This window comes from Carettochelys insculpta, chromosome 11, assembly GCF_033958435.1.
Source record: "Carettochelys insculpta isolate YL-2023 chromosome 11, ASM3395843v1, whole genome shotgun sequence".
In the NCBI taxonomy this organism is placed as follows: domain Eukaryota; kingdom Metazoa; phylum Chordata; order Testudines; family Carettochelyidae; genus Carettochelys; species Carettochelys insculpta.
In genome coordinates this window covers 35,726,076-35,751,494 of record NC_134147.1, presented here as the reverse complement: position 1 = coordinate 35,751,494, position 25,419 = coordinate 35,726,076, and the positions used below count along the sequence as shown (strand labels likewise).

The 25,419-nt window shown below is 40.4% G+C and overlaps 1 protein-coding gene across 1 annotated transcript in view; it reads left to right on the top strand.

Moving 5' to 3' along the window:
- The window catches only part of LOC142018847 (contactin-4-like), a 242,264-nt gene extending 224,503 nt beyond the window's left edge, over nucleotides 1-17,761 (top strand). Inside the window, exons 13-21 of the mRNA XM_075005012.1 lie at nucleotides 6,223-6,381; nucleotides 7,683-7,832; nucleotides 8,855-8,925; nucleotides 10,934-11,168; nucleotides 11,988-12,103; nucleotides 12,501-12,687; nucleotides 13,153-13,265; nucleotides 15,128-15,296; nucleotides 17,661-17,761. Of these exons, the coding sequence (XP_074861113.1) occupies nucleotides 6,223-6,381; nucleotides 7,683-7,832; nucleotides 8,855-8,925; nucleotides 10,934-11,168; nucleotides 11,988-12,103; nucleotides 12,501-12,687; nucleotides 13,153-13,265; nucleotides 15,128-15,296; nucleotides 17,661-17,761 (1,301 nt within the window). The remainder of the gene's footprint in view (nucleotides 1-6,222; nucleotides 6,382-7,682; nucleotides 7,833-8,854; nucleotides 8,926-10,933; nucleotides 11,169-11,987; nucleotides 12,104-12,500; nucleotides 12,688-13,152; nucleotides 13,266-15,127; nucleotides 15,297-17,660) is intronic.
- Nucleotides 17,762-25,419: the final 7,658 nt, after the last annotated feature.

Below are 25,419 nucleotides of genomic sequence, written 5' to 3'. Positions count from 1 at the left end.
AGATAAATATTTTTGTGTAAACATTTCAAAACAGTCCACTGATGGGAACATGAGTTAGGTAATTTCCTGTAAAGCAGCTCTGTGAGCAACCAACAAGAAGATTCTCACAACAAAATGACCACAATGTTAGCAGAAATAGTGATCTTGCCACCATAAAAACACCAGAATGAACTTTTTTGTCCCATGAGGACTGTTCATGCTCTTGTTGATTCTCCCTCCTCAGCTGAAAAGTAGCAACATTTTTGTTACTAATTGTACTGATCTTACCAAAATAAAGAAATCATTCAAACATAAGTGGAGGGGAAGGGCAGTCTAAGGAAACCACGGGAACTTTCAGTGTCTGGAAGAGTGAGAAAACACAAAGTGGGTAACTTATTTACAGGGATTTATGTATGTCGCAAGGACACGTATTCTAAATATTAGACTATGCAACAGGAAGCCACTGCTCTCGAGCTTCACTTTTGGCCCTGCAACTGACTCCTTGAATAGTTAATGCCTATTGCCATTCTGGCTGTGTGTAGACTAGCCCCCAACTTTGAAGGGGGCATGGTAATTAGGGTGTTGGGAAATTACTAACCAAGTGCTGCAGTGCATATGCAGCGCTTCATTAGGTTAAATCTCTCCCGCGGCAACTTGGAAGTGCTAAACTTCAAAGTGCTGGCTTGCATGTAGCCACAGGTCAGCCACGGGTACTTCGAAGTCCCCATGTTCCTTCGGAGTCTCTTTACTATGCGCAAGGCGGCACTTTGAAGTTTCACACTTTGAAGTTGCTGCAGGGGAGATTTAGCCTAATGTACACACCTCAGCATTTCATTAGTAATCTCCCAACACCCTAATTACCATGCCCCCTTCGAAGTTGGGGGCTATTCTAGACCCAGCCTGTGAGGCATATGAGGGCCGTCCTTGCTAGCAGAGCTGGGCAAAGTTTCTCAGACTATAGGTATATCTACACCAGTGGTTTTCAATAATGTGCCTGGCACTCTGGTCTGCTGTGAGAACTGTCCAAGTGTGCCGTGAAATTTGGTCAAGTCCCATGCACGTGCACACAGAGCCACTGGGAGGGGAAATGCTGACCCCACACGAACATATCCATGCCAGGAGGCAGCTGAAATGTTTCTTTCCACCCTGAACAAGCTGGCTGGGAGCTCACCCCTACTCCCTACTGTGGAAGGGAGGGAGGGCAGGAGCCTGTTCGCACTGGGACACAGTTTAAATGCCATGGCCTGGCTCCAACAGGCAGGCAGTGATGGGAGCCTGCTCATTACTCATTTACTCAACATCCCTAGCATGGCGTTGAGCAGATTTTGAAAATTTGTCTGTGTTTGCTGTCGAAGATGGTGTATTCTGTGGTGGATTTGAAACATTAATGCATTTGATCCTTGTTTAGATCATTGTACGCACTGCTATGTTGCAAACTTCTCTAGTAAGACCGTAAGCTAAGTACATGTGACGTTTATGAACAACCGATTCAGCTGAAAAGAAAAAGTGGGTGTGCTGTAGAATTGTCTGTCTCATTGAAGAGTACCGTGTTACTGACAAGGTTAGGAACCACTGGTCTACACTACGTAGCTTTTAGCCACACAGCTGTGTCGGCCATATCACTAGAAGTCAAGCAGTGTAAACACTGTTTGGCAGCACTTTTGGTGACAAAAGACTTCCACCCCCAGTAAGCGGTGCTTGGTTTATTCACAGGTTTATTCTGGTTTATTCACAGATTCACACTAGGACTTGCCACAGTAAAGTTTTGTCACTGGAGGGGCAGGGAGGGTTTAAGCCCGAGTGAGTGACAAAAGATTGGTCATGCGATTGCCAGTGTAGACAAAGCCTAATAGTTTATGTGACCAAAAGAAATGCAATTTCAGCTTGACCTGTAACTATTCGTAAACTGGGACCAATAGTTTTGACTAGTCTCAAAATGGATGGAAGAGGAGGAGGAGGAGGAAGTAGTGATGTAGTTCCGCATATGATAACCTTTAGCCCAGCAGTTGGAGCACACACTTGAAATATGGATGCAAATCCTGGTCTAAAACAGACTTTTTTTTATTCACCAAGACATTTCTGATTCAGTTCAATCCAAACTAAAATATTTTTTCTTGAGCTGCCACTGAACTGCAAATCAATTATTTGCCCAGCTCTACTTACTAGAGGTTAACGTGGAGACACCCCCAATCCACAGGGAGCTGTTTGATATGATTAGGCTATGGGTGGTCATATTAAGTGGTCACAGTCAGAAACCAGGGGTAGGAGTTAACCCAAGCGTCAAACCCAGAATCAGAGTCATGGGTAGAGCAAAAGAGCAGGGAGCTGGAGCGAGGTAGGAAACTGTGAATGGGCAGTAGAGGAAGGTCTGGGATAAGGAGGACAGGAACCAGGCAAGGATCAGGAGGTCTGAATTTATGAAGGGTCTAAATTGGCAGCCAACCAGGGATTCACTTAGTTCAGATAACTTCCTGGTCCTCCTGCTGGCTTAAGTAGCACATCTGAGTCAATCTGTGGAGTCAGACATCTCTCCTAATCAGGAGCAGTCCAGCTCTGCTAGTCCTCTTCTCCAGTGGTTCCCATGAGCTACCAGATGGCCATCGCAGGCTGGACTCTGCTTAGGGAACTGCAGGCCTATGTTCATGAGCTGCAGGTCTTCATACCGTTAAAGATCTATATATCTCCCAGAAGAGGGAAGCCATCCTTTAGATGTTTATGGCCTATGTTCTCGTAACTGAGGAGCAGTGGAAGGATCAAATGTCTTTGCTATGTTCAGGCATTTCATACTCATGTTGGCAGACCCTACCTCACAAAAAGACAGCAGCGCTGCATGGGCAAGAATACTGGCTCTTTCATAACCTTGAATGGTCTGTGCATTGTCTAGATGTATTTCCTTCTCATTACACTAACACTTTGTTCATATTTTTGACTTTGCATAATAGGCAGGCTGACACCAAACACCCCTATTCCTCCTAAAAATGAAATATAAAAACCCATAAAAAAATAAAAAATACTAACCCATAGTTTGATCTCCTGAAAATGAGGGGAGCCAGAGACTCCATGAAGTCAACTAAGGACTTCAGTATAGCTAACAAATTTCAAGTGAGACACTCAGGTACTATGGTCATGGGTGAGAACATGAGATAGATTGTTCTGTTCTTCCCCCTACCCACCTTACAGGGACGTACAAAGATGATTCCTGTGAAAAGAACCACTAAGATACTTTGGTGACAAGCATGGGGAAAGAGACTGCACCCCATACAAGTGTTTTCAGAAGTACAAAGAAGAAAAAGCCTTAATACATATCTAATATGGTATTTCATATGAGGTTAAATTAATAGCACAGGTTTGCTATGGTGAGGTATTCAAATCTAGAATTTAAAAAAAATAGGTACCTTATGTCAGAGGGTACAAAGCAAAAAGAAAACTGAAAAGATAATGTTTAGCAAGCATATCTGCGGCAATTTGAGGCTACTATAAGGTGGGTGCATAACTGGCTGGATAACCGTACTCAGAGAGTAGTTCTTAGTGGTTCTCAATCCTGCTGGAAAAGTATAACAAGTGGGGTTCCGCAGGGGTCTGTGTTAGGACCGGTTCTGTTCAATATCTTCATCAACGAGTTAGATATTGCATAGAAAGTACGCTTATTAAGTTTGCAGATGATACCAAGCTGGGAGGGGTTGCAACTGCTTTGGAGGATAGGGTCATAATTCAAAATGATCTAGATAAATTGGAGAAATGGTCTGAGGTAAACAGGATGAAGTTCAATAAGGACAAATGCAAAGTGCTCCACTTGGGAAGGAACAAGCAGTTTCACACATACAGAATGGGGAGAGACTGTCTAGGAATGACTACAGCAGAAAAGGATCCAGGGGTTATAATGGACCACAAACTAAATGTGAGTCAACAGTGTGATGCTGTTGCAAAAAAAGCAAACATGATTCTGGGATGCATTAACAGGTGTGTTGTTAACAACACACGAGAAGTCATTCTTCTGCTCTACTCTGTGCTGGTTTGGCCTCAGCTGGAGTATCGTGTCCAGTTCTGGGTGCCGCAGAACAAGAAAGAAGTGGAGAAATTAGAGAGGGTCCAGAAAAGAGCAACAAGAATGATTAAAGGTCTAGAGAATGTGACTTATGAAGAAAGACTGAAAGAATTGGGCTTGTTTAGTTTGGAAAAGAGAAGACTGAGGGGAGACGTGATAGTGGTTTTCAGGTATCTAAAAGGGTGTCATAAGGAGGAGGGAGAAAACTTGTTCTTTTTGGCCTCTGAGGATAGAACAAGGGGCAATGGACTTAAACTGTACCAAGGGAGGCTTAGGTTGGACATTAAGAAAAAGTTCCTAACTGTCAGGGTGGTCAAACAGTGGAATATATTGCCAAGGGAAGTTGTGAAATCTCCATGGCTGGCGATATTTAAGAACAGGTTAGATAGATGTCTATCAGGGATGGTTTAGACAGTACTTGGTCCTGCCATTGGGGTAGGGTGCTGGACTCAATGGCCTCTCGAGGTGCCTTCCAGGCCTAGTATTCTATGATTCTATGATTCTGTGATTATAGAAATAACAAATAAGTCACCTATCTCAGATTTATTTGGTAGATTGGTATCTTAATTTCACTTTATTTTCTTCTCTCCCTTTTCCAGCCAAGTTTCTAGTTTTCAGTCGATTTAATTAGTATAATATAGAAGAACTTCTAGGGTGTTACCAGACTATCTTGTGGGATTGTGTTCTCCCAGAGTCTTGAAAGTTAAAAATGTCACAGCAGCTGCTTTATTTCTGAGGAGGGTTTATTGTCTAATTTGTAAAACACTTGAGCAGACTGGCTGCAAAAAAACCAATCTAAAGAGATGTTATATTGAGGGATATTTATATAAGACATTAGGTGACGAATTGGTCTAATTAATTTAGACTTAAAAGCTGGAAAATATTGTAAGTCCATAATCTGCTAAATTTTGCAAAAATATCTTTGAATTTTTTCCTTTGGCAGTTGGAAAAAATGGGGAAGGTGAGGGGGAAGAGAATTGTAAAAAAAAAAGTCTTATTTTTATATCTTTTATTTTATGTATTGTTTTATTTTACATTTTTATTTTATATCTAGTAAAGTCTTTTCTTAACCAGGTTTTAAACATATCTTTAACTGTATTATAGTCCTGTCATGGAGGTCTGATGATTCTCTTCAGTGGTTCACCGTGAGCCTCAACATAGCTCCTCGCCCTTTACTAGAGGGTAGGGCACAGCCTCCTGAGCCACCTTCATCACAGACCAATCAATGGATTTAGGGTTAGAATCCTCCTTAGTCCTAATCCCCACTTTGTGTATCACCAAAGGAGCCCCAAGTGGATATCATGCCAAGTTTTTCCAACTTCAATCATTAGTGAAGAGGAAGACTCTGACTTCTTGGAATTAGGAGACCAAACTTTTGTGATTCTTCTCTTGGATTTAGTTCTGCAGATTCATTCTTTTCAGGCCATTGATACTGAATCCTTTCTATTAAAAGCTGTTTCACGCAGAGGTCTGCACAAATTCTAAACTACTTGTACTGGATTATTACTACAGTGAAGTGACTGACCTGTGTATAGTATTGCTTTAAAGCCCTGATTCTGCAAAGTATTTAAGCATTAATTTAAATCGTCTAAAAAGCATTTAACCACATTTTTATGTGTTTTTCCTAATTAAATTCTCTGCTGTAACATCTACTTCAACTACAGAAATTCTCTTGAATTACCTTGAGGCACTGCACTCCTGGTCTGCCAATAAAGTCATAAGGAGGTCTGGGTGCAAGTGGTTCTAGTGTTGGGCAAACTGAGCGGTCACCCAGTGCATCAACTTCCTTGGAGCACCACCATGTCATGGTGTAATTCTTTTTTGCTCTGTTCTGACTGGCTGGTTTTGCCTCATGCTGATTAGCCAGCTCTTTTTGCTCTGTTTGATTGGCCACCCATTGTTTTGCTTTGCTGATTGGATAATATTTAGCTGTTGTGGGGTTTGTTGGGTTTTAGGGTGTTTTTGGTTATCTTACTGTGAGGGGGTATGTGCCCAAAACATTTTTCATGTTGAGTGGCAAAACAGGTAGGGCTGCTTCTATATCTAGGTGCCAGAGGCAACAACCAGAACCTTGCGATTCTAAGGTTGAGTTTTCTGTTCTGAATCTTAAATGACGAATAGAACATGTCTTCCTTTACCTTCTGTATTAGGTCATCTCAGTGAGCTGAGTTGAACTTCTTGTATGTATTTTATAACAGGTCCACCAGGCCCCCCGGAAGCTGTGACAATAGATGAAATCACTGACACTACAGCTCAGTTATCCTGGAGGCCAGGAGCAGATAATCACAGCCCTATTACTATGTATGTCATTCAAGCAAGGACCCCTTTCTCTGTGGGATGGCAAGCAGTGAACACAGGTAAACACAGCACTCAGTAGTGACTAAAGCTGGCCATGAAAGAGTTCTGTATATGTGAAAACTGATCGATAGGTACACACATGTGTAGGGTGACTAAAATTAACAATGAACCTAATGTGTGTCTCCAGCCCAGTGATTACATCTGGTTGGGAACTTTTCATGACAACCATTTTTTGTCTTAAAGTATCAGTTCAGTGAAACTGATTTTTTTTTCCAGGAACCTACCAGTCTAGATAAAACTTACATCAACAAAGTTTCCTCAGGTTTGGCAGGGAGAGAGAAACAGACAGGTATATGAGACAATGTTTTCTGAAAGTTGTGCATTTATGCAACTTCTCAGAAGAGATTTAAATGTCACCCAGCTGATGAGCAGAGCACCCAAAGCTAGGGCTTTTTGCCTCTCCTGGTGGTGCATATTTGTACATGCCTCAGTGCACATAAAAACATTTATTCCATGCATGGGTGGAAAAAATCTGCACGTGGATGGAAAAGATTAGAGGGAATATTGCACGTGTCCCACCTACCTGCTTGAGGATAGCTGACAACCTGGTAGTTAGGGCACTTGCCTGAGATGTAGAGTACTCTGGTTCAAGTTACTAGTCTGAATCAACAATTCCCATGAGCATCTTCCACATCTGAGGTGAGTGACCTGGTTATTATGGGGTGGGTTTCTCTCATTTGCCACTGAAAAACTTCAGAAGATTTTGGGTTTATCTCAGAGTGGAATGGGGGGAGAGGGGGAATGGCTGAAATCTCAAAAAGTTTCAAGAAATGGAAAAACCATTTCCTATCAAGCTCCAACAACAATACATTTGGTCTTTCTTAATCCTTTTCATGATTTGCCAACCTTGCAGTAGTATAACTCAAATACTCCTTGTCACCCATTTTTATGCATTGTATTTTTGGAGAAATATTTTGTTTTGTTCTTTCAACTTTTATACATTGCTATGATGGTAACGTACAAATTGATGACAACAATGATACTTAATTACATCTTTGGGGTGATCAGCAGCATCATCTGTGAGGATGAGAAGTCAATTTCTACAGCATTGATTTCCTTAATGGCTGCACATTGTTTGTATATAGCCTGTTTTGCTTCCCCATGTTAAAGAGTTCACAAAATGGGAAAACACACAGAGGCCCCAGATTGGAATCATTCTGCTCTCAAGGTGATTTCCCGTTGTCTAATAGCTTCAAGACTGTGCCTAGGGATCAAAAGGCTACTGCTGTTCAATGACTGAATAAATGTACTTGCTCTTAATACCCATCTCTCACTCTCCTAATATGTGAGTGTATTTCAGTTCCAGATATCATTGATGGCAAGACATTCACTGCAACCGTGGTGGGTTTAAACCCTTGGGTTGAGTATGAATTCCGAGCAGTTGCAGCCAACCTTATTGGGATTGGGGAGCCAAGCAAACCATCCGAGAAAAGAAGAACTGAAGAGGCCCGTAAGTGGTAGAGGGGAAACCCTATAAAGTCTTGCTAAAAGAGCACTTTACTATAAGCATCAGGTTACCTGGAACAAGGTTAAGAAGTGTTTTCTATGTGACAGCTATATTATCTAGTTTCTCCTCTGCCTCAAGGTATAACATTCACAAAGAACTCACATAAATAGAGTAGATTCAGAGGAGTAGCTGTGTTAGTCTGTAGCTTCACAAATAACAAGCAGTCCTGTAGCACCTTAAAAACTAACACATTAATTTATTAGCTTTTGTGGATAAGACCCACTATTAATGGAAAATAATTAGACTCAAGATGGGCTTTATTCCATGCTTTCTAGAAGGACATGACTAGGAAGACTTCCCCAATTCCCTCATGTCCTGTGTAGCCTGGCTGACAAGGAGCATTTAAGGTGAAATGACCCTCCACTGAAGATATGATGGAGCCCTGATATGAATCAGTCTAGAAATTCCATTGTTGTCCCGTGGTTGTGTGGAGGAAATACTCTGTAGAGCAGAGTACAATATGCTGACTTTTTTCTATAGATCAGAGGTGAGTTTCTGGTCTGTTCCTCTCAAGGTACATCAACACTTTGTGCTCCTTCAAGCAGAGTGTAGAGTACATACATTTCACACCTTCCCACACAGGTATAAATAGAAGTACATACTATGACACTGCTTAGCCAAGTAAAGACACACCTGAACCACTAAGGTATGTATCCTACGCAACACTATGCCCCCATGCTCTGCCTGCCCCAGCAAGGTGATGTTACAGGGAAGGTTCTAGCACCATGGAAAGGACAGCTCACCACTGCTGGAACCTTTCCCTAAGTGAAAGACTCCAGTCTTGTGGGAAGGCTCTCCACACCAGGGTTCTTCACTATAGCTCCACATGACAGTGTGCAGGCAGCTTGCCTTTCACTGTGAGGTGTAGCTACCCACACTCCACAGAGTGCCCCATCAACCTTCTAGCTTCTAAAAGAACCATTTGTGCTGTCAGTGGTACCTACAGTTACATTTCTTTTACACAGTTCCTGAAGTCACCCCAGCTAACGTCAGTGGAGGAGGAGGGAGCAAGTCAGAGCTGGTCATCACCTGGGAGGTAAATGAAGTATAAACCAATGGGAGAATTAATGCATCACTTTGATAATGTACAGCACATGCGTGATGTTGATGCTAACTGATTTTACCCCAGTGTATCCCTTCTCCGGTGGCGTTACTGCTGATTTAGCCCTGTGTTTGTGAGTATAAGACTCGCCTGTTTATTGAAAAGGTTTGTGACTTTGATTCAATCAGACTAAGTCCAACCTGCTCTTCTGTTCCCATGGAGACTGTCCAAGAAATGGCACAAATAACACACATTGGTTGTGCAGGAGTGGTAGAGCTGGCTGTGAGTGGATGGCACAGGAAGTGTGCAGAATTGTGTGGCAGTGGCCTCAGCTCCACAATGAGTCCTGCACTTCTGCATTGCCCATGCTGATCATAGATGGGCTGGGCTAGGCGGTGGACTTGGTGAGAGAAAGGGAAAGATCCTTTTGTCCTCCACCTTAGGATGCATCTCCATAGCCTCCACTCTTGCTCCTCTACACATCTGCCCATCCTCTGATCTGGCTATTCAGTCCAGCCTCTGGTGTATAAAATAAGTTTCAAGAAACCAAATACTGAGAGGTGCTGATTTACATGATGATTTGTAGGTGATTTGTGCTGGGTTATCTTCGTTGTATAATAGTAAATGATCTCAAGGTGGCACTAGTAATAGTGCATCATTACAGAACTTTCACCAGTAGTTTTCAGCCTAGCACAAAGCCTAGAACAAAAATCAAAGGTGGAAAATTCTTGAAGGCAATTGAGAGTGAAACATTGGTTGTTTTGTCTGCTCTTATTTTCATATTGTGGTACAAAGAAGCGAGTGAAACTAGGCATTAACATCACTAGATATGATACTGCCCATGCTCAACACTTCTTTTGAGCACCTGGCAGCTCTGAGTCATTGGAGTTATTTTTTAAGATTATTAAAAATCTGTAAATGTGTTTTATCCTCACCACATGGCTTAGCTGACTTATCCTCCTTCGGACTAATTTGTTTCACTGAATCCTTTAAAGAACTTTTTTAGAAGTATCAGAGAGATGTCAAAAAGATCATCCATGACTTTGAATTATACTTGACAAGTATCTTAGTTTTAAACTCCTCAAAATGAGCCCCTCGCCATCATTTTCTGTATTTTTCAATCCATGTAATGCTGATTATGGAATACTCACTTCCAGTCACGTTTTCTCTGCTCTGATACTTAGAAAAAGCACTTAGGCACACACTTAAGATCTGTTGACGTTTGTGAGATTAAAGCACATAATTGAGTGCTATCCTGTATAGGAATGCTTTTTATGACTTGAGGCTTTTATTCCTCATGTTCCTTTTCTAAAGTTAAAAATATGAGCCTAAGCAATTGCAGCATGTACAAGAGTGACCTCAAAGGAGCAAATGTCTTCTGCTAGACATGGTACATCATTTGCCTGTCATTCTCCATCATTTTTATGATGTCACTCACTGCTGTTTTGCAGCTATTAATATACTTCATGTCATGCTCTTTGCCTGAAAACAAGCTACTTACCATGACCAGAAGCTTGGAAGCTGCACACATAGTAGCCAGAGGAGCACACAGACTGCTGTCTTGCTTAGTTATAAAGTTGGAGGTCTGAATAGCAAGCACACATGGTTGATGTCAGTTTATATGAACAGTGGAGTCACATGTTAATGTAGATATGCAGATGGAAAAGTCAGTGAAGAAAAACAGGAGCTGTTCTGCGGATTTAACTTAGCTGGGATATGCTACAGAGATAGGTACTATTACCTTACTGTAGACAGCTGGGTCTGCAGGGGGGATGTGACTCAGGATGTTTTTACAGGAATTTCTATATGACTGAAGAGCTGCTTTGCAGACCTTTGGCATTTAGGTGCTCTGCCTAATTATTTCCTGTTTTCAATATGCCATTTAGGAGGGGGTTTCTTAAAGGGAGCAAACAAAAAATGGACAGCGTGCAAGACAGAAGAATAAATCCATGCAGTCCCTGACACCACTGATGATTCTGTGTATGATCTGCCCTCTTTATAGACCGTGCCTGAAGAATTACAGAATGGAGGTGGTTTTGGTTATGTGGTGGCATTCCGACCCTTTGGCACAGTAAGCTGGATGCAGACTGTGGTAGCTTCTTCTGATGCCTCCAGATACGTGTTTCGAAACGAGAGCTTGCCACCATTCACTCCCTACGAAGTCAAAGTGGGCGTGTATAACAATAAAGGGGAAGGTTCTTTTAGCCCGGTGACAGTTGTATATTCTGCAGAAGAAGGTAGTGTATGTGAGACACTCTACTTCTGTCTTTTGTACTGTCTTGAACTCTGGTGCATGAGGCACATTAACTGTTTTTGAAAGGGTTTAATAGCCAGCTCTGTCAATACCTAATCCTTGCTTGGATTTATAGTAAATGGTGATCACAACCAGTTCTTTTGATAGTAACAGAGAGGAAGCCATGCTAGTCTATACACTATCAAAACAAAAAGCAGTCAAGTAGCACTTTAAAGACTAGCAAAATAGTTTATTAGGTGAGCTTTCGTGGGACAGACCCACTTCTTCAGACCATAGCCAGACCAGAACAGACTCAATATTTAAGGCACAGAACTCTGTGCCTTAAATATTGAGTCTGTTCTGGTCTGGCTATGGTCTGAAGAAGTGGGTCTGTCCCACGAAAGCTCACCTAATAAACTATTTTGCTAGTCTTTAAAGTGCTACTTGACTGCTTTTTGTTTTGATAATTCTTTTGATAGTCGCAGTAAAATCTTTTGATATTAACAGAAACAGAATATATCATCTTGAGAGAATTCAACTGAGATTTAACAAGAATTTATGTCCACTAATTAGAAAATATTTCTCCTGTCCTAATACCAATAAATGGTGTTCGAATTAACAATGACATCTGATTATTTAATCACACACTGGCATAATGAATTCGTACCTAGTCCTGGCAGGTCACTATTTCAAATTTTGAAACATTTTCCTTTGGCTGCCTCACTGTTCTCTTGACAGGATTAAACCCTGTGGTTTGTAGCAAAATTAAACATAGAACCTACACTGAGACCTTTCATTTTTTCCCTTCCATCTGTACATCTAGAACCTACCAGAGCTCCAACCAACGTCTTTGCCAAAAGCCTTTCTGCTTCAGACATTGAAGTTTACTGGGCCTCTCCACAGGAGAATCAGAGTAAGGGAAGGATACAGGGTTATGAGGTATGAGAATAAAATGTGATCTCAGTCTGGAACAGACTTAACACAGTTCATTGTTTCATTTTCTTGACTCAGAGTGCGTTGCCCGTCAGAAGCACAGACCTCTGGGTTTATGAACAGAAGTCAGCATCTCCAGTTGTGGTCTTCTGTAAGAGTGAGAGAAAGTCAAAATTTACAGAGTGAAGCTGGAACATTGTCTTACTACAGTTCTCCTTTCCAGGAGAGTGAATGTCCCAGGGCATTTTAATGAGAGGGATAAATTTTACATTATTAGTCTTGGGATTTCACTTACTGCAGAAGCATAGCTGTGAAGAATGAAGACAGGGATAGGCTTAATTACACTGACTTAAGTAGGTAAATGGACATATTCTGGTTTTTTTTTTTTGTTTGCTTTTTTCAGGTTAGATGTTGGAGACATGAAGATAAGGAAGAAAATGCTAGAAAAATCAAGACTATTGGCAATCGAACATCTACAAAAGTCACTAATTTAAAAGGCAATGCATTGTATCATTTAGCTGTCAGGGCATACAACACTGCAGGGATGGGACCATCTAGTGCCACAGTCAATGTTACAACCAGAAAGCCACGTGAGTATATGCTGTGCTCATGGTCTAACATTGGGAGGCCAACAAACACTTTCCTTGTTGGAATTTTCAGAGTCTCTCTCGAGTTTTATGGTGCTGTGAGGTTTTCTGTAGCTAAGTACATCCTGCAGTAGTTTTGTAAGGCTTGTGCTGGTGGTTTGGGGGGTTTTAAACAGCTCTTCTGAAAGCATTGCTGTGCAGGAAAGTGAAATATTCATATCCTCATTCAAGGTGGCTCTCTTTTCTGGTCACAGTCATCTGACTGAATCCCTTTTTATGTGTATCACTGGTTGTGTAACACCTTCTCTGATCTGGAACATATACCTCAGTGTAACAGCTCATTAATTTACCAAAACCTTAGGATTCTGTAGGTGTACTATGAGGATGGAAACCATGCAAGTAGTTAGATGGATTCAGCTAGAAAACATTTCTATTTAATGATATAATATTTTGTATATTTTAATATAGCACCGAGTCAGCCCCCTGGAAACATTGTATGGAATTCATCTGACTCCAAGATTATACTGAACTGGGATCAAGTAAAAGCACTGGATAATGAATCAGAAGTGAAAGGATACAAAGTGGGTAACTTCTTAGCACGGCCACATAAAATTGGTTATTTATCTGCATTATCTGCCTCTTAATAGTAGGCCTGTGATGAACTCATCACATTCAGCTCTTCTGAGATTTTCACACAGAATAGAATCATAGAACTGGAAGGGACCTTGAGATGTCATCGGGGCAAATACAAGTGCTTGCTTGATGGTTCAGCTTTGCTCATGAAGCAGATGGAAGGAGGGAGTGAAGTCCCTGTTAATGGCAATTTTGGAAGCGTACAAATTATAAGGAGAGAGACCTTGCGTAGAAATCAGTCCTGAAATTATGCCAGGCAGTGCAAGATTTTGGCCTGGGGAAAGTAATGATGGCAATTGCCAGCAAGTGACCCTGGGTCACAAGCTGTGCAGACCCTTTGCAATGGAACCTGAAACGATGGAAAAACTTACTAGGTTTCAGGTTTTCTTAGGAATATGAAACGCCAGCCAGATTCACTTACACTCATGAACCTGGCCCTAGTTGCACAGTTGTGTGCACTGATGTTTGACTCAGTCTAGACCACATTTTTATATGAGCAAAACTCAAAATTTCCATCCAAATCCAGTGAATCTCAGCAGTTCTGGCCAAGTTTCACTGCACATTTTTTTGTTCAAAATTCAATCCAAAAGTCAGCCTGAAATGACAGAAGAGAGGCCCTTCTGACCTTTCCAAAGCCCTCTCATCTAAATGCGTAGTTCTCTTTTTCTTTTGTGTTACAGTTGTACCACCACATTGTTGCATTTGTATGCAGAGAGTAAATGCACCTTTTTTTCCCCTGGAAATATGCTATTTCATGACAGGGTTTATATACTAAATAAGTTGAATTTCCAGATCTTAGGAAAAGACAGAAGGTAAATCAAAGAAGCAATTTATTCTGTGAAGCTGCTTCGGATGCTGTATCAAATACTCCAGTCCACTTTTCTGAAGCGCTATAATAAGATGTTTTGACATCTCTGAATAAGCCAAAGGATTTATTTTAGTTTGATCCTTAGTAAGGACTAAGATGATACTGAATTTGATGTCTCTGGTGCCCAGAACTGAGAAAGGTGGCTTAAGAATCTCTCTAATTTAAGGAGAGTTGAATTCAGCTACTTGCAGTTAGCAGGTATAAATTAAGGTGCCCTAATACTAAATGGGAAGAGAGGGATATTCGCAGAGGAACACAGGTATTCTGAGTAAAGTTAATAAGCATCTGGTTAGTATTTGGAATGGAAGGGTGTTTTATGTCTGGCTCATCTGATCACAAGTCAAAGCAGAATCACCTTTGGTTTTTTTGTTTGTTTGTTTTTTTATTTTCCAGTAGAAGTTCTCTCCTGTTCCTCCCAACAAAGCAGTGAATACAGAGCACAGAAATGCCTGTTCAGAACTAGTTCCCGTGGCTGACCCACAAGCTAGATTGCACTTTTGAAGCGCGCTGGCATGCAACAGCTGGCCATGCTGGAGAGCTTCTGATATTGCTGCAGCTGAGGGGGAAAATGAAGTTTAATCACCCTGAGACAGAGGGCCTCTGCTGAATGTTGTGTCACTTTCTGACAGGGCAACATCTCAGAATTCCAACAAGAGTCATGTTCTGCAACCTCCCTCCATAGTTATCCCTCAGTGCCCATTGGCTGCACATTAGCACAACGTGAAGAATTCACAAGCATGGCTGCCTAGCGCACCCAGCAGGTTCAGACCAGCGCATCTATGAAATGTGCCATGCTGATGATAATGGAGATGATTCTGTGTTGCTCAAGGAAGGGAAGAATCAATAGTAAATCCTCAGGTTCTTATGGAGATGGTCATTTCAACCCTTTCTCTTTTCTCTCCTCCCCTCCATTCTTTACTGCCCCACACCAATGGTGTGTAGGTTTTCTACAGATGGAACAGACAGAGCAGCACATCCGTAATCAAAACAAATAAAACATCTGTGGAACTGTCCTTGCCTGTTGATGAAGACTACATCATTGAAATAAAGCCATTTAGTGATGGAGGCGACGGTAGCAGCAGCGAACAAATCCGAATTCCAAAGATCTCAAGTAAGAGCATTGTCATCTGGGGGTTTGTGCTTGTGTCTCCAGACCATGGTGTGCGGATGGTTCATGTATCAAGGGCCAACATTTTCAGGTGGCATCCCAATGTTTTGCACATGGAAATTGAGCTGTTGGTGGCCTTGTGGCCCACTTTGCAGATGCAGAATACCAGTTGCAGCCACAAAGAAACTGGCTTGTGCAAGCAAACTGGAGCATTCCATCTTAATGAAGGCAGGCCTCAAACTTGCCCAATACTACATGTACACAGATAGGTATGCTGAGAAACAGCAAAGTCGAGATGAGATTGAGCCACAACTGGTATTCCAGCTGAACTGAGTTTAACCCTTACACCTATGTATGGTTCATTGGCCTGAGTAGTGGCACCTAGACTACTTCACAGAGAAAGAATGAGTATTCTCTACAGCCTAAACTGAGAGCCAGCTGGCTTTCAGCTCAAACTGTAGCGACACCTGCACTATGGGCCAGAGATCCTAGGTTCCAGCCTGCCTGTAGGCAGTTATATGAGCACTTGGACAGCCCCCCCACTCAGACACTGCCCAGCTGATTAGCGGAGTACCCACAGCCAGCAACAGGTGTTTTTACTGGCAGTGCACATCCATGCATGCTTAAGTGCACATAAAAAAATTTATTCTATGCATGGATGGAAGAAATTAGAGGGAGCCCTGGCTACTGCCCTCATATTCAGATTTGAACAGTCACAAAATCTGTGGGCATTCACACCCAATATTATGGATTGGCCCCTTATCAATAATAAACAATATACAACAGCATAGTAAAAGCATTTTATTGAGCATTCCTAGACTGACGTGTTTTTTTTTTCTGTAATTTATTATTACGGGTTTTGATAGTCCGTTCAGAATCAATGTATTGAATCTGTTGTTCCACCACAATTTGACCACAGAGTCTTTGCTTTGATGTGCAAAAACGTATTAATTTATACTGCCACTCTACAGCAGTCTGTCTCTGAAAGTTGGGTGCATATTTACTTATTTAGAGGCTTTATCTCTGTAGAGAAGCTGATAGCAAAAGGAATAGCTATTACAATGCAGTGGTCTTATAAAATGGCTATGTCCCACCTGCCCAAGTGATTTCCTGGAGTGATGCTGCAGCCAACAAACTGGTTTAGTCATGTGGGTGGTGGAGTTTGTAGCTATGGGCCAAAGCCTCCCATCGTTACTCAATCAAAACTCCCACTGAAATATTGATGTCAGGATTTGACTCATAACTTGGGAAAGTCAGGAGAAGAGCCCCAATCCAGCTGCGTTGGTCGAAGTTCCCCAAGCAGGATCAGAGCTGAGGGAGTAAGACATCAAGTTTAGAGACTTGTTGCAGAGGGGAGGGTGTTTATAGATGTCCTGAAAGGAGTGTTTAGGACTGTGTCATGTTCACTTGTGGTGTTTAATTAGGTTTGGATTTAAATCCAGATTGGTGGTTTTACAGGGAATCTTTAATATTTCTCAGCGCTTTGAATGCTATTCTCAGATAGAGCCATTCAAAAGACCTGCTTTTGCCCTTACAGAGTAACTCCACTGAAGTCAGTAGCGTTACAGCAGTGTAGAAGGTAATAGGTAAAATCAGAAATGTAGCCTATGTAGATATGTACCTTGCTCATACCAACAAGTCTGGAAAGTAAGCATCAATCCAGAAAATCATAAGACCAAAATCCAGTATTACACCTGTTGTTACTCTCTCTGACACAACATATGGGATCACAAAATCTATCAGAACAAATTCTAAGATGGTGTAAATCAGCATAGCTATATGAGGATCTGGCCCATCATCTCATCCTGTATGTTGTTTAGTATCTTTAACTTTCTTCTGTTCTAAAGAGATATCTTCCATGCAATAATAGAATTTTGAATGTACCTTGAACACACAGGACTGAGGGAATTCAAATAAAATCCATAGTATAGAATGACTAATGAAACAAGTAGGTCCCACTGAATAAACAGAATCTAGAAAGGGAGAAGAGAGCGTTAGTTCCAAGAAACAGCAATTTGATTCCATCATCCCTGTGTGTTCCTCAGACTGGGACTGTGAGATTTACCAATCCTGGGCATGCAATATGCTTGGCTAAAGTGGATTGATTCCTCTGGGAATTTGACTCGCCCATGCCATAAAAGCAGAGGTAGTAAGATTCATAGCCCACGGTGCAAATGGATAAACTTTGCAGGAACAACTGAACTCAAGTCCATCGCCGAACTGACCTTTGGAGGGCACATCCCCATTTGTAGGTTGTTACCCATTTTACAGACAAATGCATTTTGGGGTGCATCTTGGCAGGTTTTAATGGCTGTGGGCTGGATCTTACTTTCCTTACTCTTCCTTTTCTTTCTTTCCTTTTCCCAGATGCCTATGCGAGAGGATCTGGCACTTCTACTTCTAATGCATGTACATTGTCAGCCATCAGCACGATAATGATATCCCTCACAGCTAGATCAAGTTTATGACAAAAATTGCATAAAGGACTTCCTGTTTATAATATAAGCAACATTTAGCTAGTTGTTTTGAAGACGCCCAGTACTAAGTAATATTGTTGTTCAAGTACATCTTACTACTGGAAAAAAATGTTTTATGCTTCTTTAGGAATGGCATTATACAGTACTTCCTCAAAGCAAATATAGCTTTGTTTGAAGTTTCCTTGGAAACTCTGCAATGCACTGAAAACATCTGTAATATGATGTTACCAAAGCAGTTTACATATGTCCTTATATGCATATTTTTATTATATATTTAGTGTTTTATAGAATTTTTTAAAGTTAACATACGATGTAGATATTAATTTTTCCTCTGCTATAAGATGCTACAAACAACACTATCATAAAAATATTGTTTGGAATTTTTTGCTTTAGGACTGAGAGTTCAAAGTTGTTGTCAGTAAATTGGTTACAAATTGATTGTATAGTTTTGCAAAGGTATACATTGGGAGAACTGTTTAGGACTTGGTTTGTAAGTCAAGGCAGCTGTATTTAAATGGCAATTATGATGGTTCCTACGCTAAAGTAAGTGCTTAAGATATTATTCATTTTGGATCAGATAAGTAAGCAGGATAAACCTGAGGTAACCTTCAAGAACAGCTATAAACTTAAAAAATGAGCATACAGATTCTTGTTCCTAGCCAATAAACATAAGTTAACATCACAGATGAAGCTTTCATTTTACTGTATTGAAGTAGCTTTGTCTTTATCACAATTAATATTAAATTGGACATTAAAGTTGATACTACTTAGTTGTAATCTTTTCCTATTGTAACATAGGCCAAAAGTTACTACAGCAAAAGAAGGATCAGATTCTGACCTTAATTTCCTCGATATAAATCCAAAGTAACACCTGTTCAAATCAATTATTTTATTCTGGATTTAAACCAAGGAAATTATTATCATAATATGCATGTCTTTAAGATTTACATGTAATTCTGGGTTCCACTGTCTGAATGTGTATTTCTTTTCACTGTACATTTTACATGTAATTCATAAATCTTCATAATTTAATCACAAAATTGTGTTTGCTTATATCAGTGAGTCTTTTGAGTCTAGGTCATAAATGGAATTTGACAAATGTATCACATTTCTAGTGAGTAACACTCAAGTATATTTTTTTTTCAAATTAATTTACAAAGTATCTGTCTGTAAGGTCCCTCAATAATTCTGTGCTAGGAAATCTTTGTTTCTTTACAGACTCTTTGTACAAAGAATAGACTCATACTGGAAAATGACAATATCAACAGCAAAATAACTCTTCTTGAGTAAACAACTGTTTGTTATTAGGGGATAATTTTGTAAGTCCACTCAGGTGGATCTATGCTGGTAAAAAGGCAATGGAATTTTCTATAAAAATTTTCAACTTTAAATGCGCTGCAGTGGTTTATTTTTTTTTCTGGTAGCTTGAATTTGCCTGTAACTTGTCTTTTTTGCTTATAAACTAATACAAGTTAACTTTTAAACCTTCTCAATATATTTATTCAGTAACTCATAATTGGGATTCCACTTGTGTAAAAGTCAGGGGTGTAAACCAGAGAAATATTGTCAGTATTTCAAGCTGTGTTCCTTTCTTAGTTTGATATGGTTACTTCTATGTAAACACAAAAACAAACAAAAAAAAGAAAAAAAAGAAAAGAAAAAAAGCCTATGTAGTTTTCTCCCCCTGTGTAAATGATATTTATCAGTGATCTAGCCGATGTAATCTTTTTTTAAAGGTATTGGTAATAAATATTCTGTCATTTGTAAAGATACTTGTCTTTCAGGAGCATTTTTCCTAAATAGCTGATTGTAATTTGAGACAAACTTCAGCATTATTGCACTTGTTATCTTGGATTGCACTTGAAAGTGGAAAGCGCCTTTGCAGTCCAACCCGCAATTATGGGGAGCGAGAGAAATCAAAGTATGTGACCCTTGAGGCTTATGCTGTGCCCTACACTGTACAAAAAGTATCTGATAGATGTTGAATGATTCCAAACTCTTTTATAGCTCTGTGACCTTTCAGAGTTTATGTGAACTAATATCAGAGGGTCTTTACTGACTGAGAATCTCAGCATCTCATTTAGATATGGAAAAAAGAACCAGATGAAATATTTATCTTCCCAGACTGTTTAAAACTTCTGATAATTAAGGAAGACGAACACAATCTACAAACTTCAGCCATAGTCTTGGCAGGTAGGAAGGAATTGGTGTCCCCTATGAACTGAGCACTTGGGCAGCTCCCCAGGAGAAATTCAAATGCCAGCCAGCTGATTAACACAGCACCCACAGCCAACAGCACATGTTTGCACTGGTGGCACACATCCACACATGCCTTGGCGCACACAACAAAATTTATTCTGCACACAGATGGAAAAAAATTAGAAGGAAGACTGGAAGGAACTGCAGTCAGAACAACTGCAGGTGTCCAATTTGCTGATAATGTTTGCCAGTAGAGGAAATATGGTCCAGAGGAAGAGGAACTTTCTTCTGGTACCTGTGGGAGTATTAATTCTTTACATAGGGATACATATCCTTTATGAAGATTCCTGCTAATTCTTGGTGTTATTGCTGAAATTTTCTATCAGATGTTCATCCAGTTCTAAGCTATCCACAGTTCCAATGAGCCTGGGAGGCTGCTGCTTTGTGTTTTACAATGTATATTTGGGTAATAATGCAGGCAGATTTTAGGCCAAATCTGGACCACAAGACAATTTTGAACAGACCTCAAAATCCCTTTTATTTTATTATTGTTATTATTATTAACTATTATTATCTCATATTATTTTTCTGGGGTTGGGGCCTTGACTGACTGTATCTTGACCAAGAAATTTGGGCCTTGACCACCCTGAATTTGATGCAGATGATCTCAAGAATGTGTAAATCAACATTTGTATGGTGAGGGTCCACTTTGATTCACCCCTAAACAGGCTAACCCTTTCTTTGCTATCAATAATACCCTCAATTTGTCAGTGCTACTGGATTTAGGATAATGCTAATTTGAAGATGGCATTAAAATCATGAGTTGGCTCTTACACGGCCCAGACTCTAGTTTCACAAACTCCTTGCTCTGCTGGATCCAGATATATGCTCTCCCTGGATGCTGTGTGTTAAATTTATTAGCAAACCGACACTTCTCAAAAGGGTGTGGAGGGGAGTTAGTTACAGCCCTTATGTGGAGTTAAAAAGGAGTCACTAGTGAACAGACCAACCCAGAGCTCCAGGCAGATCAATGGTCTTTGCATACAAAGGTGCAAGATTTCCAGGTAGCATTTACAAGTTTGATGTTCACTGGTTCAGCACCCAGTCCAGCAGAGTTGTTCCTACAGATACCAGTTCTCTCAGGGTATGTCTACACAGCAAGGTTATTCTAGAGTTGATATTCCAAAATAAGTTATTCCAGAATAATGCATCTACACTACAGGGAAGACCTAGAATAAGCACAATTATTCTAAAATAGTGTGTCTATACACAGCAGAGCTTCCAGGGGCTCTAATCCAAAATACCAGGCCTACACAGCAGAATTATTTCAGAATAAGCTATTTCCAAGTAGCGTATTTCAAAATAGCCCCATTTCCTCTCTATATAGACCCTATTTCAAAATATCTATTTCAGAACAGGTGCCATTCCTTGTACAATGAGGTTTACCAAATTCAAAATAAGATGTCCACTATTTCAAATTATTTTGAAATAGCAGCAGCATCATGTAGACACTCACAAACCTATTTCAAAATAACTTTGCTGTGTAGATGTAGCTTCAGTGAACATGCAAGCTAGGTGAAATTGATATCCACAAAGCTTCTCTCCTTCTCCTATTTCCAGCAGAAAGGTGCGCAGTATGAATCCCCAGCTGCATTCCATTTATAACATTGAATTTTAGGTGCACCAGTGTGCAAAGATGATATGATTATAGCACGCCAGTGAGGCTGTACTTTTTCAAAGGAGGCAGGCTCCACTTTGTGATCAAGGGAGCTTAAAAATCAAATGAACTGGTCACATAACTTGGTTTTCAATGTGCAATATTCCTTCAAGTTCAGAATTTAGTGGCAGGCATTCTCCATGCAGACTCTCCAGCTAACATTACCTCACACATTTATGTGTTTATGTCTAATGACTGTATTACGTTTGTGTATCCTTATTAAAGATCACAGTTGTATGACATATTCACCAGGGTGTCTGGCACAAACATACTGAACTGATTTGTAGCTCAGATCTAAAAACACTGATCTAAACAGACCCAATATTTGCTTCAGCATGGTTGCAGCTTCCACACCTGTAGTAAATCTGGCCCCTCATCTCTGTCACATTACACTCTAAAGAGGAAATAATCAGTAAATGATGATAGTGCAATTAGCCATGAATGTTATGACTGTATTAGACATTTTTCAGTGACTAAGATTACTGTCCTGTGGCTTAAATTGGTGAATGAACTCAACAGCAAACACAATGAGATAGAACTTCCACTGGTAAGTTAGAAGTGCTAAGTTGATTTATAGCACTTAGGATTTCATTCCATGAAATGAATGAGCCCAGTATGAATCTGTGTTGTTGGAAATAAGAGGCGTTTAAGGAGTCAAAACACAATGATTGCCTTGAAAAAATATTTATTCCCAATCATAAGATACAAACATATTGTCTGCAAAAGGAAATTTACATCTTGGATACTTTTGGCTGTGTACTAATATTTAGCTCTTCCCTACTGCTGTGCATCAGCAACTCTCAAAGCATTTTACAAAGACACATGAGGTAATGATGCCCCTTTTTACAGAGGGCGAAAATGAGGCAAAGGGATGTGCCCAAGGTCATGCAGCTAAGAATAAAGTTAAGGCATCATCATTCTCAGTCCAGTGCCTTTTACACTGACCACAATATCTTTTATTTCTGGAGTTGCATTTTGATTATATAGTATTTACTAACTCACCTGATTAGATTTTATTTCTAGAATCTTAAAGGAAAGTGTGTGGTTTACTCAAGACAACAACCCTCTGGATTTGAGAAGAGTGCCTACAAGCACAGGTACATAACATTGTCCACCTATGTATGGACAGAACAAACATCTAGATAATGGATGCTAACAGTTTGTTGCCACACATTTTTTCCATGGTATATATATTTAAGTACGTATTTTCCAAGAGCAAGGCACTGGCTGCAGTTCCCCACACAGCATTTCTGTTCTGTGGGATAAATTATGCTACCTTTACTCACTGCGTAATACCTTTACACCACATGAATGTTGTGGGTAAGCTTTTGCAATGTGGCCCTTCTTGAGTAAGCTGTCTAGAAATACTGTGAAACTGGAGCATTGTTTCTAGCTTTATGAAAAGCTGTACATATTCTTGCATGTTTTCATCAAATCTTTGCACATTTAAGTAATTTCCTCGGGCATCATCCATCTGGCTCTTGTCAATAACACTAAAACTTGAAAGATTTTCTTTCATTTTCATTTGAGGCATTAATCAGAAACACAAATATTTGTCCAAGTGTGCCAGCTTAATATACCTGTCTGTTATGTTTGTTCATATTTCGTGCCTACATCACAAGCTTGACTGGTCAATTCTGAGCAGTCCAGAAAGTTTCTAAAAACTGAACCTACAGGAATACAATGCAAAAACTATTTAAATGTACTGCATAATCCCTGCTGTAGCCTGTTGTTAAAAAGAGCTTAATAAATGAGAAAATTAGATTTAGCATTCTAATATATTAGGATATTTGATGGCATAAAACAAATTAAATATATCCATAGCAAATGCATTCTCTGCTGATCTTTTTTTAAGCTTCCATTAAAGTAACACACTCTGATTTTAGGCTTTTATATCTTGATTCCTCAGAGCCTTTAAATAAATCAAGTGAAGAGAGATTTTAGGTACAATAATTTAAATGAGTCACACTAAAGTATATCAGTTTGACAACCGGGTAATTAAAGTAAAGGAAAATCACCTGATCATAGAGCTCTGCAGATATGTGGGTATCCTCTTCATGTCCACAGACCATCTTTGTGAATAGTGGAATGGATGCAGATACTGCAGGCCTGTATTCACTGGTGGCCACTGCCCCTCAGCATCTGGCTCAAGTTATCTGAGGTGGGGGGGCAGAGGATTCAGGTCCAGCAGCCAGAGGCTGGGGCTGTGCGGCAGGTTGGAGTTGAAGAGAGAGGGACTTCCTCTTCAGTGACTCAAACCCCTCAGGAACCACCATCATCCCCTCCATTGATGGTTCAGCCCAGCAGCTCCTCAGCAGCAGGGCCCACCTCAGCCAGGGGTATTGGAGCAGGTGGAACCCTGGTGCCCACATCCCTCAGCTTCACTGTGATTCAACTATGTTGCTGATGCCAGGTGACATCACTCACAAGTGTCCCCCCCGCTCCCCCAGGAGCAGCATGCAATGTGACACCCCAACCCACTAGGCTTCCACCTCATACTGCCTCTTCTCAAGACCCTGCCCTTGTATCACCCTTAGTCCCAGCTAAATAACAGCCCAGAACACTGAGAGCAAGTACTGGTGGCTGGAAACAAACTTTATGGGACCACAGGAAATTTGGCCACACCCATGACAAGTGATCATACAGCTAACTAAAATCATGCTGGATTACCGAGGTTGTGGATGAAGGAGCTGTGCTACTGTAACTAAGTACCCAAAGAACCAGAGAATCAGGCCCTGATGTCTGACCTCTGGTTAAATACTATGGAACGGAGTTCTGCACATCATACCTCACACACCATTAAAACAGTTCTAATGATCAATCCAAAAAAAAAGGGAGAGAGAGAAAGAGAGATCCCCATTTTAAATTAAATGTCTGATTACAGTTTTGCTAATTAGGTTCTTAGGATGCTCCCCTATCAATAAATTGTTAGTCTTTGCTTATTTATCCACAGATGTTAGTTACACTTTGCAGATATTTGGACGCAGGTCTTGCAAACTGAAGCGCTTACAGAGAAAGAGATCACTGAGGGCAATAATGTTAAAAAAGGAAGACTGTAGGGAGGACAGAGTGCACACTACGGGATGTTAGAGCAGCCAAGGTGACAAAGGATGCACCCTAATTTAGTTCCATTTAGTATCACAGGCGTTATTTTATGGGGTGTAACTTTAAAAGGAAGTGGAAGATACAGCCACTACTTCTCAAAAAAGTTCTTTTGCTGTATTTCTATTTTTGAGTCTTTCTGGCCATGTCTCTCTTGAGCTCACATGGAACAGAGACTCTTTCATGGTTTGTGCCAGTGTGATAGCTCCCTACCCCCATCTTCAGAACCTCGGGTACTAGGGACACAAATATTCCAGTTACCAGAAACAAGACCAGCAACTGCTTCCATCTGGTCAAATTCAGCTCTGATGTAAGCAAAGGCAACTTCACTGAGGTTATTGGAGTTTTGTCTCTTAGCTGCCAAGCAAAAGGTCTTTGTCTCTCGCAGAATGGAATTTTATTTTTTCACGCTATGATCAGAGATGCTTATAGAACATATTCACATTCCTCTTAAAAAGTGACATATTTGTATGTGCTTGCTCGTAATTAAGCAACTGTACCTCTTGAAAGCAACACATTTTACTATGTTTGAAGCACTGATGAAGTATGACCTGAAGATTCATCCAGCCTACGCTGTTGTCCCTTGCAGTAACAATCCTGTAAATGTCAAAATCATGGCTGGATTAATATT